Source organism: Artemia franciscana, chromosome 4, assembly GCF_032884065.1.
Source record: "Artemia franciscana chromosome 4, ASM3288406v1, whole genome shotgun sequence".
NCBI lineage: Eukaryota > Metazoa > Arthropoda > Branchiopoda > Anostraca > Artemiidae > Artemia > Artemia franciscana.
The window spans coordinates 34,464,943-34,480,978 of NC_088866.1; the positions used below are offsets into that span (position 1 = coordinate 34,464,943).

The following is a 16,036-nucleotide window of genomic DNA, read 5'->3' on the forward strand; positions in this document are numbered from 1 at the left end:
ATAGGCTTGAAAATTAATGTTAAGAAGACTAAGTCACTAAGGCTAGGAATAAGTAAAGATGAACAGGTGACATTAGGTAACGAAAAGATTGATCAGGTTGGGAGCTTCAGTTACCTTGGTAGTATTATTAGTAAAGATGGTGGGAGCAGTGAAGATGTTGAAAGTAGAATAGCTAAGGCTCAGGTTTTTTTTCACAGTTAAAAAAAGTTTGGAAGAATAGAAAGATAAGTCTACAAACCAAGATTAGAATATTGGAAGCTACAGTGATGACAGTGGTCAAATATGGCTCTGAAGCATGGGCACTCCAAAAAGCAGATGAAAATTTACTAGATGTTTTCCAGAAAAATTGCCTACGGATTGTTCTTGGTACCCGGCTGACTAACCGTATTTCAAACAGTATGTTGTACGAAAAGTGTGGTTCAATCCCGCTTTCTGGGGCTATAATGAAAGAAAGGTTGAGATGGATAGGCCACGTTCTACGGATGAAGGATGACAGATTACCGAAGATTGTCCTTTTTGGCCAACCGTCTGGGGCTACACGGAAAGCAGGTCGTCCTTGTCTGGGTTGGGAGGATGTCATAAATAAAGATTTTAAGGAAATGGGAACTTCCTGGGAGGGTGTAAAGAGGGAGGCTTTAAATAGATTAGGTTGGAGGAGGAGCGTGCGTAGCTGTGTTGGCCTCAGGCGGCTTGATGCTGCAGTGAGTTATTAGTAGTAGTAGTAGTAGTTTTTTTTTGTCCTCACTCATAACTAGTCTCATCTACAGCTAATGGAGCTAATGAGTTTTCAAAATGACCATTGGAAAAGAACTCTAAAGCAGAGGTACTCTACTTTTTTGGTCGTTTTACCGTTTTTGCAACTTAGGCTAAATAAACATTTATAATAAAATATCAATATAGATTAAAAATTAACGTTTAAATAAATGTTTTAATTTATTTGCTCTTGCTTCACTTTTGCACGGAAAGTAAAGAAAAAATGAAAAAAAATAGTAAAAAGTGTTATGAAACGATTTTGAACGGTTTATTTTTAATTGTTGTATTTATATTGCATCCTAATGTATTCTTGCATTCCTAATGTGTCTATTGAAAACCTAGGAACTGCCCTAGCCCAATGATTGGTATGCTGAACTTGTAGTCCTATGTCTTTCAGGGCTTTTGATCGCTGACCATTTTGTTGGTGAGGGGGGTCAGCGGTGTGATTCTGTAAGCTCAGTCCGGGTCGATCCTATCCCAAATAGGTAGCTGGTGTAATCTGGGGGGGGGGCGGTAAGTGTTGATGTGTCACCACCTATCATTATTTTGCAAATTCAAATTTCTGCGTACGATTATTGTAATCGTTTTTTATAGGGATGTTGAACTCACATTATGAAAAAAAATCATTATCTGTCAAAACTATCATTGTATATTTACATATGCAATCATGTCATTACACACGCATCATATACATATATAGTCACATACAATACATCATATCATTACCAAATATTAAAAAAAAATTGGAACTTCATGGGAGGGGTAAGCAATAAACCTTCAAAAGTTTAGGGTGACGGACTGTCTTGATCTTAAGTGGCTTCATGTGTGGAACCATACTTATATACTTTTCGCTTAAGTGTATTTCATTAAAGGCTTTTCAAGGATAGTGTTTAATATACGGACTTTTCCGAAAACCCCAAATTCAGGAGTGAAACCAAAGAGTATTGATAACTTGTAAGAGCAGAAACTGACGCTAGTGTCGACGAAAAAAACACATGAGCCATCTAGCATTTGGCCCTTTTTGGCATTTTTCAGTGTGATAATGAAGCAAAATTAGTGTAATTAGTATAACTGGCAAAACTACTGTAATAATGAGTGCCTGATCTTCGTTTCTGAGAAAAACAGAACAAAGAAGCTTGAAGAAATACTAAGAAACGCTAGATGGCGATAGTGACCAGTCGACACGATTGCCAGTTCTACTCTTAACACAGTGCCGTTACTCTTTGACTCTAATTCCAATTTCCAATTTGGGGAAATTTCCAAAGAATAGCAGCTCTGGAAGGTGCACGTTCTGCTAACCTTTATGGAAATGCCGTGGACGTTTTCTCAATTCCGTGAACGTTTCCTCAGCAACAAGTGCTGCATTAAACATGCTTTGTGTATCTGGTGTGTGCTGTGTTATCTTGTGTGATTTACTGGATGATTTTTAGCAAAAAATAGTATACGTATTCACCACTATGTCGCCGTCAATGCTAAAAATACCTCCGGTTTAAGTTATACTCAGAACTAACAATATTTAATTGCGTTTTTAACCGTTAAAAGCCTAAAATTCTCTTCGCCTCCTTAATATATTATTAATTCTAGGTGGTGAACTAACCTGTATTTGTGGTAAGAAGTTCAGTGGTCGGTATTCGAATTCAAGCTTGGCTAGACATCGAAGAAGCTCCTGTGGAATCAAAAAACGTTTTCAATGTCCTAGTTGTCAGTTACTCTTATCGCGGAGAGATGCTCTTATAAGGCATTTGAGAGTACACGCTAAAGAATTCACCGACTACAAGAACGCACAGTAAACTACGAAGATTTAAAGCTTCTGATATACGCACGGATCTTTTCTGTTTGTCCTTTAAAGGCTCTGCGCATATCTGTGATTTCATTCCGTTTCAAAGATTCGGCACATGACTTCAATACTGTTTGAAGATTCAACTAAATCATTGAAGCTTTTTGTCTTCTTTAAAACCAAGAGGCACATCCGGCATTCTCACAATTTCACATAAAAATGAAAATAAAGATTTTAAAGTGTTTGGGCATCTGTAGCTAATGTTCATGAAATCAAAGATTGCAAACAATGCTAAATAGTGGCGCGGAGGGCCAAAATGTGAAATAAAAAAAAATGTTATGCTTGCCACCATTTTTACACTTCCAAGCAGGCTCTCTTGGAAGTCTGTGTTTCTTAGAAGGCTATGCATCCATCCGACTGTTAATGGATTTATCATATTCTGATGCTTCTGGACAAGAATAACTTTACGACTCATCCAACTTCAATCTTGAAAAGAAATATGAAACCAAATATTGAATGAACAATAAACATACATAAGATTTTAAATAATGTCTTGGTAAATAATGATGCTTCATTTCAGTGTTAGTGCATAAATTTATGTCTCCTAGTAGAGGTACTGAAAAAATTTTGCCGCGTCGCTGCCGGTTTTCCTAGCCTTCCTATAAAGTAAATATCTACGAGAAGATTCCAAGGAGAACAAAAACTGATTTTGGTAGAAATAAAGGTATTTCGTATGTCGTTTGGTTTTGGACGCGACGATTTGATCTATTTTCTGTTATATTTTAGGTTGTATATGTGAAATGTGATACAGACCCAGAAAAGAAATTGCTAACACACAAGAGGCGCAGGGAAAATAAAATCATGAAATCTCTATGGTTTGAATTGCTTTTGTCGAACATTTGACTCAAGGGTGCAAAAAGTAGGACGAAAAAAAAAAGAATCGTAGGACTTACAACTAACTGAAGTGAATGAGTGAAAATTAGGGGAGATTTGAGCTGACGATGTGACCGCTTTGCTTCAAGTTTCCAGTAAATTTTGTGATGTATTGTTTTGATGTTTTGGATTACAAATTTTGTTCTATTGGTGTTTTTGAGTATTGACAAATAAATGGTAAATGTTCCCCCACTTTATTATTTAAGCGTCTTAAATCAAATATGTTAATTATTTTTTAATTTTGTGATTTAAGTCGTCCATGCACCATACGGATCTGCAATGACCAGATCTGGTGGATCGACTGGTAACATCTGAAATGCCTCGTATTCGATCCTTCCCGGCGTAAAACACAGAATTTCACGTTTCGCTAGTAATCTTAAACTGCAATACCTCAATGCATGTTATAAGCGTAATATTATTTAGTTTTGGACGATTGGGCTGTTTCCTGTTTTTCCTGCTTAAAATGTTTTAATTCACCTCTGAATATTTACTGTTAAACAGTTTAAGAATTAGTAAGGTATAGCTCTGTGGAAAGAGATAATTCAAGCCCCATAAGTTAGTTCAGAACTTGTTTTGATCCTTTACCCTGAGTAAAAAATAACAGCAGGTGATTTCTCTGGATGTGATTTTTTGGCATAGGTTGTATTATGAATTTCTAAGTGTTGTCAGATCTCTGATATAAATCAGTGAGCCAATAAAAGTGAAAAGGCGCAGTGGATACTATCCTCTGAGCAACGATTTGCCAATCTCCTTGAGAAATATGCTAATCCGGAAGATTTGCATATCCTGCCATCTCAGAAAGCACTAAAAGAGTGAAAATATATCCTATCTGACAACACTGACTAGAATCTGACAAGTTAACTTAAAAACTTTTTTTCCGTGGCTGCGGAAATGCTGACGTGTCAGCGCATAAAAGTTCTCTCGGCTGTCAACCCGCACACTCAAGGCTGAGGAACAGAAAGATGTTTCCTGTTCTCTTTAATCTGCAAATACAGGTCAACATGTTGAATAATGCTCATTTCAAAATAAAAGAGGAAAGTTGTTCAATTTTCTTTGATTTCATAGGAGCAACGGTGAAAATTTTTCGAATATATTTCTTAGCCAAAAAAGGAAACGTCTTACTGAGGGAGAATTATCTGTACGTCTTTTGACTGCTTGAGAATGCTGTGTTTGAATGGAATATATCATAATAGTTAGGTCGCTAGATGCTATTTTTTCTACGGAACGAACAAATGGCAAAAATCAATGCCTTAACCAGAATAAGTTTCGAATATTAATCTATATAAGTAAAAACGAATGTGTGTCTATTGAAGTTGTTGAGTACACTCTTGCAGAGGTTTTGGGTATACATCTCCTCCTCCCCCAAGGCCCCCTTGATCTATCATTCTGACTGAAACTAAAGACCCCTGAACGCAAATACTTGAAAATGCTTTCGTTCCCATTATTCACATTTTCTGGATATAATTATCCAACAACGCCCGACGGGTAAGTTAATAATCATAGCTTAATTTTCCTAATACTTTGTTGGGGTGTTTTTTTTTTTTGGGGGGGGGGGAGAATATTCCGCGTGGGAATTTTTCAAATACGGTCTTCATAAATACGCATGGGGGAGAATTTTCTGCGGAGGGGAAGTTTTCTGTAGGGGAGGATTTCTGTAAGGGGATTTTCTTTATATTACTTTTCTTTTGAGATCCCAGCAACATGCGGCGGGTAAGCTAGTTGATTAATAACAGACAATGCAACTTCTATCATAGGGTAACCTCTACCGCGAGCAAATTTTGCATCTATTGATGGATGGTGGACCTTATGTTATGACCTCCTCTTGGTTATCAAGCTCGTATTATACCAGCCTAACTAGTTTTGTGAATATAACCAAACCGTTATCAAATAAATAAGCCGGTTTTTATTATATACATTTAATTTTTTTGTGGCCGAAGATATTAACAGAACTACTAATCAAATGGCTTGCATTATCGGCATTAGTTGTCGGGGTTGATCTGATATTTATCTCATCAATGACGAAATGGCTTTTTTTTACTCCAGAATTGAAAAAAAAAATAGCTTTTGAAATGGAACTGCAAACCAGGCCAGACCTCGTGGAGAAGGGTATAAGGTTTTTCAAAATTAGGAGGTTTCTTTCTTTGTTTTACCTCCTTTTTGAGGCTGAAATTTCTGAACATTTTAGCTTTATCCTCTGTCACGTAAACTCAAAATCCAGTCATTTATCTTCTTGTCTATATATTTTAGGTAAATGGAGCTGTTCAAACTGTGGACGGAACTATGCTTGGAAACGAAACCTGCAAAAACATGCCAAATATGAATGTGGTGGGAAAAAACACTTTGCCTGTTTGCGTTGTGGATGCGCTTATAGTCAGAGATGGAGTTTGAAAAGACATGTCAGGTCTTGTTATGGTTTAAATAGTAGCTAGAATTATTGGTGTATATATAAGATTTCCTGAATAAACTAATATATATCTTAGTTTAATATTTTTGATAGGAGCCAGGTTCATGAAGTTACACTAAACGTTAATCTTTAAGAAATAATTTAGTGTTTTCTTCTTTGATCTAGGAGGTTTGAGTAATCTTTTTTTCTGATTTGTTGACGCTACAAGCAAAGGCACCTGTAAGATGGGGGAGGAAAAAGGGTCTTGTGGAAGATGATCGGGCTCTATATTTCCCCTCAACCCTTTCCCTTTGGATGACTAAATTTATACCAAAAGTGCAAAAATTTCAGGTTTGCCCTCAACCCCTTGCTTCTCCTTCTAGAAAACTTTGTGAGGGCACTTGTGGCTATGAGAAATCCCTCAAAGTTACTGCGTAAAATCGTGTTCCAAATATAGTTGAATTGGCTGATTTTTTAGATTTTGTATGAGCCTCTAAGAAAAAAAAAATTGTTTAATTATTGCCTCTTAATTATTGAATATTTTTCAGGTAAATGGAGCTGTATGGACTGTGGGCGAAATTATTCCTGGAAGCAAACTTTAATAAGACATGCTCGACATGAATGTGGGGGCAGAAAACAATTCGCATGTACGCATTGTGGAAATTCTTATAGTCAAAGATGTTATTTGGCAAAACATTTTAAGTTGTGTCACAGTCAAAGTAGCAGCTAAAATATGTCTTCTGTCGAAGCAATTTATCTGTTTAGTTTTTTTTTTTAAATAAAAAATCTCAAAATTCTGACTGGAATTTCTCAATAACAGACTTTACCTTTGTTTTTTTTTTTTTGTTTTTTTTTTTATCCCCATCTTAGTCAAATATTTACAGGCTTGAACTTATAACGAACCAGAAATAACAGGTCTGAGATGGCTTATGTATGAAATTAATTCTTCTTGATAGTATGACATTGCCAAATGCTGAAAACCGTGAAGTGAGCAAGATTGGTCTATTTTCCCACATAGCCTTTGTTTAGCGTTTTGATCCCGGGACTCCTTGCTTTCTGGCTGTAATCCGGCTTAAAGCTTTCTGTAGCCTTGAAAAAGAGCTATGGATCGGCCCTCATTGGTGTTTTTTTCCACTTCATGTGACCCTAATGCTTTTAATGTTTGTTATAATCAGAAAATTATTGTGTGAAACGTTGTAACGTTAAAGGATAACTACCATTTTGAAATTTTTAGCGATTAATTAAAATAATTTGAAGTGGACTTATGGGATATGACTAAAATTGAATAATAAGACTTATACGTCTTGTTTAAGTTGGGAAGATGTCAATTATAGAATTCCAGTATAGGATCAATGACTGAATGGAAGGTATCAATCGTGGAATTTGCCCTTGTCGAACCCGCTGACGGAAACAGTAGTAACTTTTTGATGCCATGGATTTCATCCTTGTCAGCAATATCTTTTTTTTATCATGTGACTTTGATGGTCGAGATTGTACAAATAGGGTTATATTGGTTGGGCCAATTTAATGTAAGGAACGAAGATCTAGCTATAATTAATAGGCCTCGAGTTAACGTGGCACTCGCATGACAGCAAGACGGCTAGACTCTTTGATTACGCTATTTTTAGACCGAAAATTTGGTTTGATTAATACATGACACTTGGATATACCCTAGGAAGAGCGAGTAAATAAGGCAGAAGGAAGTATCTTCTTCTACTCCAAATGAAACTTCTTTGAAGACTCCAAGAACTTTTCTTTTCAACCGTTGTACTGACCTCAACCCCGTTTTGTAAGCGAGCTGTTTTGTCCTGGATACACTTCCGTCAAAAGGTTTTGGGGTCTGTTTGTTGAATGTTTATTCATATCCGTTGGATTTATAAATTTTATCTCTTCTTTCCAATCGTAGTCAATGTTTGGCCTACATCACATACGCATGCCCTCTCTCTTACTTTTTTTTTTTTTTTTTTCTTATCACTTTAACAAGTTATCTAAAATTATTTTCGCAAGCTATGTCTCAACAACCTAATTGAGACCCAGGCAAATTATATGCGATTATAAATGAGTTTTGAAAGCAGGGAAAATACTGCAGATCTAGTCTCAGGAAATCGTATCAGCTTTAAGAGACCTAATGGATCTGTGAAGCCTAGTTTGATTTGAACTGCTCGTTTTCGTTGACAGAAATCCACTTGTGATGTTGGGTACTATAAAATTTGGAGCCCTCCCCCCGTTTTTACTACGAAGTTTGACAATTTAACGGCTCAGACTGTCTTTTACTGGGTTTGCAACTAGATACAGTACTGGAACTAGGTAAATAAAGGCTTCAAAGAGTTTCAGGTGTTGATATTTGAGTTGACTCCTGAAAATCTCGTGGATTTGGCGATAAACTTTGGGAATCAACTCAAATATAAACTCCCAAAACCTTCTAAATTTACCTAGATGAAGTGTACCTTATTCTTAAGTGTTAAACGATTTTTTTTGGAAAGTGGTGGACTATCCCTAGTAAGTTTGTTCTAAAAGGGATTGTTTACCCTGCCATGTTATTCTCTCTAGATACTTTGAATGGACTTAGCCACACAGACATAATACCTCTGGAACCAATTAACCCATTCACTCAAGCAATTTGCTATAGATATTCTGTCTTCTGCTTACGTGTATCTATGTCTCCTTTTTCAGAACATTCCGTCGAAAATGGCTAGATCTAAAGCCAAAATAAGGATATTTCTAAAGATATATCCTTATACTCTAGGTGAAACCATATACAAATAACAATTTAAGAATCGACAGAGAAAATTTTGAAAAAACTTATTTATACAAAAAAAATGAGAATGTTGGTTTGAATTTGAGACTTACGGTGCAGTTTCTAAGAATGGAGGTTCAAGCATCATTTTTGGAGACTCGTGGTCTATAAACACATAAGTACTACACAGGTTTGTAGATTACGTTCACCAACTTGTGTATGAACTGTGAAGTCCATACTCTGTAAATTAGTTAGAAGCCCTAGTAAAATTCCTTTAAAAATAGTGGAAGATTAAGAGCAGCTAGGAAGGCGATAACTTCCTTCAGATGATCGTATGCTCAAGGTTGTGGTGGTACATATCTGTCAAATATGAGGTAATGTCTACTTGTTTTGTTTTAACTACTCTTTGCTTTTACTTAGAAAATTTCTTATCGTTTTTTTTTCTGAAGGTATCCTGTTTCAAACTTGATGAAATTATGAGCAAAAGTACTCGTAAGACAAAAGCAAATAGTCTAACTATTACCCTTACTATTCTGGAAGACATTATTAAATGACATTACATGTGAAAAAATGTGCCACCTTTCTGACAAAAAAGTCATTTTAAGCCTTTGCTCCCCACCCCGTAAAAATTCCCAGGCCTCCAACTTCCCCTACCGGAAAATTTTCTTTCTTTGTATGTAATTACGAGGTGTCATTCCTCAAATCATTTGGTTTAAAGATACTTCAGTTCTTGTCTAATTTGCAATTTTTCTCGAATGTTTCAGATAAGTTGAACTTTATTGTAAAAATATTACGCATATATATTATTTTGAATTATTATTAGTATGCGTAGATATTATTAGTTATTGATTTCGTATTAACAGATCCTAGAGTGTTGCGGAGAGATTATATACGTTGCATGGTTAAAAAGGTAATATAGAAATGTTAAAATAAGGGAACACTCCCTGTCTGAGCTCTTTTACCACTGTATGTCTTCAAATATCAGCTTTACTCTTTGTTTACCAATTTATTCATTGTTTTATTTCAGGTAAATGGAGCTGTTCAAACTGTGGGCGAAAATATTCTTGGAAGCAAAATTTAATAAGACATGCTAAACATGAATGTGGGGGCAGAAAACTATTCGCCTGCTTGCGTTGCGGAAATTCTTATAGACAGAGATCTTATTTGGCAAGGCACTTTAAGTTGTGTCATAATCGAAGTAACTATTAAACCATGCAATTTGTTAATATGTATGTTTCTTCTCAATAAATATTCTTTTTATTTTTACTGTTCAGTTCAATAGCAACTGTTTTAATCAAGGGGCTGACCATCTGGGGCGCAGCTAAGCGGAGATAAGGGAGGTGATTACCCCTCTCACCCCAAAGTTCCAAGGAGTCTTCGTCCTAATTTTGCTTATGTGTTCGCATTTGTCGGCACACTTGACGATTTTATCGGCACATTTTTTATCCCCCCCCCAACTCTAAACCCTAGCTTCACCCCTGCTGAGCATCCTCTGTCATCCGGTGCGAATCTTGATTGTTAATAATCAAAAGATTTACCAAGAATTCTCCTTTTAGTTTGCTTTTGCAAATGACAATATAGGAAGAACATTTTGGAATAATTTTCGAGAGAACTCCCAATTTTAGAGTCAGCAGAGAAAAGCTTTACAATTTCTAATGAATCCCTACCTATTTTATTCTTTTTTGTTCAGTACTAGGAATAAAGAACTGGTTAGGGGTCCCTAAGAAGAAAGTTTCTTTGACAACCAAATTTTATCCCCTGAAAAATATTCTTCTTTCTCGCAAACTTTCTAGGGAGTTCTTCTTGCTATTGAATAGTTTGATATCTTCGCATTGCAGAATGTTAAAAAAGCGATTGTTTAGCCTTTGGTTATAGATGCCTGAGGCGAGTTGCAGTTTGAAATTTTCTACTAAGACAGACTTTGAACCCAATCTTCTGGGTTTCCAGAGTTTTTATTAATTACGAATTTTATTGAAACCTATTTTCATTAACAGGGTTAATAATTCTTTTACAGTATTGAAATGCAAATATTTTGTTTTTCGTATGAATACTTGACGTTTTCGTTGTTTATTGGGTGAAAAATAAATTATGAACTCTGGAGCCGTTAACTGAGGCGCAGCAAAGTGAGGGCATGTTCATTGGCCAGTCTTTGTTTAGTTTTCGTTTCTGATTTATTAGAGCAGATTTGGTCTCAAGTATGTTGGTCGAGCGTGTCCAACATAGAATTTTTTTCTGTGTTACAAAATTTGGAAGTTTTTTTTTTAACTCTGTGACTATGAATATGTTTTTTTTTTCAAATGAAAGCGAAGAGCAATGTTAGAGCTTACAACAAAAATAAATTATGCTAAGTATGAGAAAGTTTCGCACCGTCTAAGCCCCTGCTCTTAATGCTTAAGTTTGAATATATAACTATCAATCATAATCTCAATAAAGCATAAACTAAGAATGTATCATAAAGGCGGAAAAGCTGTTAGCAGGTGGTATGCTTAAAGATGATATAGCCCTAATAGCGCTCACTGGCAAGAGTGACCCTGTAGTTGTTTGTGGATCTTCAAATGGATTTGCTTGAGTCTTGCTGAGGTGCATACTAAATTCTGATATATCAAACTCGCCCTCTGTTATGTCTACTTTCATTCTTTCAGCCTTCCTCCGTTTGCATTAAGCAATAACATCCAGTACCAGTGCGATTGCGTATTTTCTGTTTGCATGCGTTGTAAATGCATATATTACAAATTGTACCATTTATCTCAAATTTGAACCAACGGTGGCGTGGAATGGTCTTTGATTGGATGAAAGTGATTGCATGATATCAGTTTCAACTAATCAGAGTCGTTCTACTGACGCAAAGTTGAACTTGAAAGCGAAATCTTGAACTTTGATTTATGACAGTCGAATGATGTCAAAGGGTCTCTGAAAGCAAGTGAAAACCACTTTCATGAGTGAAGTAAGAATTCAATGCTACTGGCGGTCTTAAATTTGACGCAGATGGTTAAAGCTTAGACAGGTGGCCAAAAGAGTGACACGGGAGGGGCTACGGAAATGAGACCCGTGGACCATGTTCGCCACCCTAAATATATAGATAAACAAGGCATTGAATAGTCTTACTGAGACAAGACCCAACAGATTTTCATTTAATCTTTCAACAGAGACCCTTTTTTAAAGTTTTTTTTTACATGAAATTTGTTTTTAGTGATATGAATTAACGCTAATGATATGAAAGCTATGTAACCAGTGATGAGAAGGGGGAAAGGGGACTTACCTATACAGCAGGTAAGTGTCCATAAATCCGAGCCAATGACTAATCATCAGCTTTTTAAATAATCGAGTACCGTTATACAAAGGATACCTGAAACTTGAATCCAGGCTAATGTTTCTCGTGGTGCAAACAGTCAGTAGGTTCAAAAGTAAAAGTGGTGACGAATTTTAAACGTAATTTTGATAATTCTGCCCCGTTTTGTCTCTGGAATTGGAGAACTTTCAAAATAATTCCCTTTTTATTTCCTCTTTTTATTTGGGGAGAAAAGGGTGTTAGTAGGCTTCAAATTTTGTGTCAGGTGAAGAGGGTAATTCTTTTTTTTTTCATCTTAAACATAAATAGTAAATAGGAAAACCTTTTCGCTTTTTTATGCATGTCGTCCGCCTGGCTCTGCCATTAGTAGGAAATCACCTGCGAAACAGCACTGAACTAAAACGGTTAATTATAAGGCTTATAAGATTACAGGTTATATATTAAGGTTATATAATTATAATGTTAACCGCATTCTAGGACTTGTCGTTGATCAGTTACTTGCATTTCAGTGTTACCGGAATATTTTGACTCGATCATCTCCTAGGAGTCTTAGGAGGTAAATGAAACATTTCCAGAAGAAGGACTAGGATATATGTTTTCGTTTTTGAATCGATAATTTGATCCAGAGGTACCCGAGGAGATCATTTCCTTTTCTGAGCAAAAAGTTATGATAGCAAAATTCTTACTTCATTGCTATTAGATCATTTGTATAGACTGGATATTCAGAGTCGCTTCGAGTTTGAGTGCGTCCTAGCCCTCCTACCTCCTTAATTGCTGGATTTAGCCCTAGACTACATATAAAAGTTTGCTGATTTGTTTTTTTTCAAATTAGTGTTGGGGTGAAGGGCCTGCCAATATGAAGGCTGCCACGGGCGCCATTTATGCACTCTGGCTTCAATATATTAAGAAATCTTGCTAATTTTTATATAGACTCCCACGTAACAACCATCCCCCGAGCCCCCACCACCAGAAAAAATCCCCCCTGAAAAACGTCTGTATACTTCCCAATAACCAATACTATATGTAAACATGGGCAAAGTTCATAACTTGCAGCCCTTCCCTCGGGGACTGTGGGGGATTAAGTCGTCCTCAAAGACATACTTATTAGATTTTTCGACAATGCTGAACCAAAATAGCTATCTCAAAATTTTGACCCGGTGACATAGGGGAAAAAATGAGCATGGGAGGATCCCTAGTTGTCCCCCAATATTTGGTCACTTAAAAAGGGCACTAGAACTTTTAATTTCCGTTAGAATGAGCCCTCTCACGGTATTCTAAGACCACTGGGTCGATACGGTCACTCCTGGAAAAAAATAAAAAATAAACACGTATATGTGATCTTTCTTCTGGCAAAAAATACAAAATTCCACATTTCTGCGGATAGGGGCTTGAAACCTCTACAGTAGGGCTCTCTGATACGCTGAATCTGATCATGTTTCCCTCTTTTTTCGAAAATAAGGAAAATTTTCTCAGGCTCTTAACTTTCGATGGGTAGAATTAAACTTGATGAAATTTATATATTTAAGTTCAGCATAAAAATACGTTTCTTTTGATTATCTATTCGTATCAAAATTCAGTTTTTTTTTAGAATTTCGGTTGCTATTGAGCCGGGTCGCTCCTTACTTACTGTTCGTTACCACGAACTTCTTATTAATCATATTTAACCTAATCTAGCCTAAACTTACATAATGTAACCTAACTTTAACTTTTACCATCATAGCCAGACTGTAAAAACCTGTAAGTCTTACCATAAGACTGAAAAACCTGAGTTGCAAAGCTAATTGAATCCAAGTAGAGAAAAATAAAATTTCGGACATTTACCGGTGAATGTCGACATTAATCAGATTTTGGAGAGTCACGGTAACATATATACAAAACATGTGACAGTAGTTATATGCTATCAGAGTAGTCAAAAAAAAAGAAAAAAAAAAGATTAACAGATGTATTAGCAGATTTGTTTGCGTAAAATAAAAGATAAGCACGTTCGCAGAAGGGGCGGGGTTTTTTGGGAAAGGTTAGATAAAGCTTACAAAATCTATATATCTTGTCGTAAAAAGCACATTTCAGCGCTTCAAAAGCCCTGGAAGTGTTTCTGTATGTTGAATTTTTGCTTTGTATGATTCTTTAAAGAGAAAATGGAAGCAATGTTTTATATGCATTTTATGTCTTTTAAAAATGAACAAAAAACTAATTACTTCAATCTTTAGTTGCACTGGCAAGAGTGCAAGCGTTAAAAGGTGTATCAAATGTTATGTTTGTCTAGCAAATTCATGAAGCAAACCAAAAATTTACCAACATGGGTTCCAAAGTTCTTTTCCGACACAGTTGGAGTTTCTCTGTGATTCCTAAGAAATTATCAATAGAACATTGTCTCTGTTGCCCTGCAGCTCATTAATATCTATCATGTCCTACGTACTATATGCGTCTGTTTATGCGCACTGGAAATATCCTTATGAATTCTCGGGAATTGAAATCATGGCTAGAACATGGGATTCAAATTTAAAATTCTTCCTTAAGTTCTTGATTATCTATGTTATAATTTGAAACTGTTCCTTTTTTTGAAATCATATTCGTTTTTCTTGCTTTGATATTATTAATTAATCTTTGTAAAAAGGGTCACTTTTAAGTTTCGCCAGAGAGAAAATTTTCGCCCAAAAGCCAAAAGCTTCAATTTTTTTTAAGCCAAAAGCTTAGGAGATATATGCGGAAATAGGACATCAAATAGTATTTTAATTTGGTAAGACCCAAAATGATTTCTATAGGCTTTAAAAGTGGACAATTCTTTTTGCATATCAGAATGAATAGCCTTTCAGATAGAACTGCCAAACAATATTTAATGATCTGGCGGCATGTTTTTAAGGGACAGGTAGCACTACTTCATTCATTTTTTCTTTTCTTTTATTCTTTGTACTCTTAATCATGCGCTCGTGACAGCCACCAAATATGTGGCAAAAATGTTGTTTTTGAATATTCTATTTTGTTCACTGTTTTGCAAGCCCCTCTCACTTGTTTTTTAACTGTATTATCTTAGGTAAACAGAGTTGTTCAAAAATTGCTGGACAAAATTTGAAAAATGCCGATATTATTGAAAACTCAATATTGAGATGTTTATCTTTTTTGATAGTATGACATACACATTTGAACTTCGTGACACTCATCTCGCTGAAACTAAAGTCGGTTCTTTGGTACCTGGGTAGGACCTCTCTGGATCTCAAGTTGGGACAGTTGCTTGCCAGCTCCGACTCCCAAGGAATACAAGGTGCCTAAAACTGGAGTCCCAACTGCTATTTTCAGTTTCCAGGAAATTCTGTAAAGTAATTTATACGGCATGGTAGTACCTACGTACAGGGTACAAGTGCAATGATCCTTCCTAAAACCAGAAGCCAATAAAAGATACTGCTGCTCTTAGAATAGAAGTTAGTAGAATATATGGAAGAAAACTGAGGATAAATCTACGTTAGTGTAGGGCGTACACCCCTCCACTTTTAAGAATCAAGAATATAAGATCTTAAGAATTACAAATTTATTTTTACTAAAAAGTATCCACTGATATTATACTTTGTATAAAAAAAGGTGCTATCGTCTATTTTATTTATTGGTCTTCTCAAGGTACAAAAATAAGTAGGTTGCTATCCTCACTATAGATGTTTTTGAGTCCCGAAATTAGCAAGCTACAATTCTGATGTTTGATTACAAGGACCACCGGCCTGGGTACTCAAGGCCAGATTTTAGCGAGAATCCATTTATGTTATAATATGTCCTACTCGTCTTAGCCGAGAGACTAGCACGCTAAACTCCAAATCCTTTGTCCGTGAGGGCAGGGGTTCGAGTCCTGATGTCGCTACTTATTCGGTTTGAAACTGGGATCAGTAACGTGACTAAGCAGCTTCAGCCAGAGGTAACACAGCTCTAAATGGGTACCTGAAAAAACCTGATAATGGTAAACACGAAGGGTGTGCACAATCACAGGATAGCTGCCCCATCCCCATTGCACTTCCTGGCTCAAGGGCCGCAAAATGGAGATCAGTACCACTGGTAAGGACTTTAAAGTCCCATTCTATGTTATTTACCTTTATAATCTGCTGAACCACTTGTTTGAAATAGAACCCCAAAACACAAATGTAAATCTGAAAATTGACTGTCCATAATTGAGTTTCTATGTAA

General features: G+C 36.1%; 1 protein-coding gene across 8 annotated transcripts in view; it reads left to right on the top strand.

Annotated features, from left to right (window-relative positions):
- Nucleotides 1-16,036, top strand: part of LOC136026341 (longitudinals lacking protein, isoforms F/I/K/T-like) — a 93,393-nt gene that overhangs the window by 69,101 nt on the left and 8,256 nt on the right. Inside the window, exons 5-6 of one of the 8 annotated variants that reach the window (XM_065702848.1) lie at nucleotides 5,711-5,864; nucleotides 6,395-6,413. The exons of 3 other annotated variants lie outside the window; for them this stretch is intronic. In XM_065702848.1, coding sequence (XP_065558920.1) covers nucleotides 5,711-5,864; nucleotides 6,395-6,398 — 158 coding nt within the window. In that variant the 3' untranslated portion in view covers nucleotides 6,399-6,413. Of the gene's footprint in view, nucleotides 1-2,337; nucleotides 3,656-5,710; nucleotides 5,943-6,394; nucleotides 6,647-9,610; nucleotides 9,808-16,036 lie in introns of those variants that run through there. 4 more of the 8 variants (XM_065702844.1, XM_065702842.1, XM_065702841.1 and 1 more) reach the window with 4 other exon arrangements.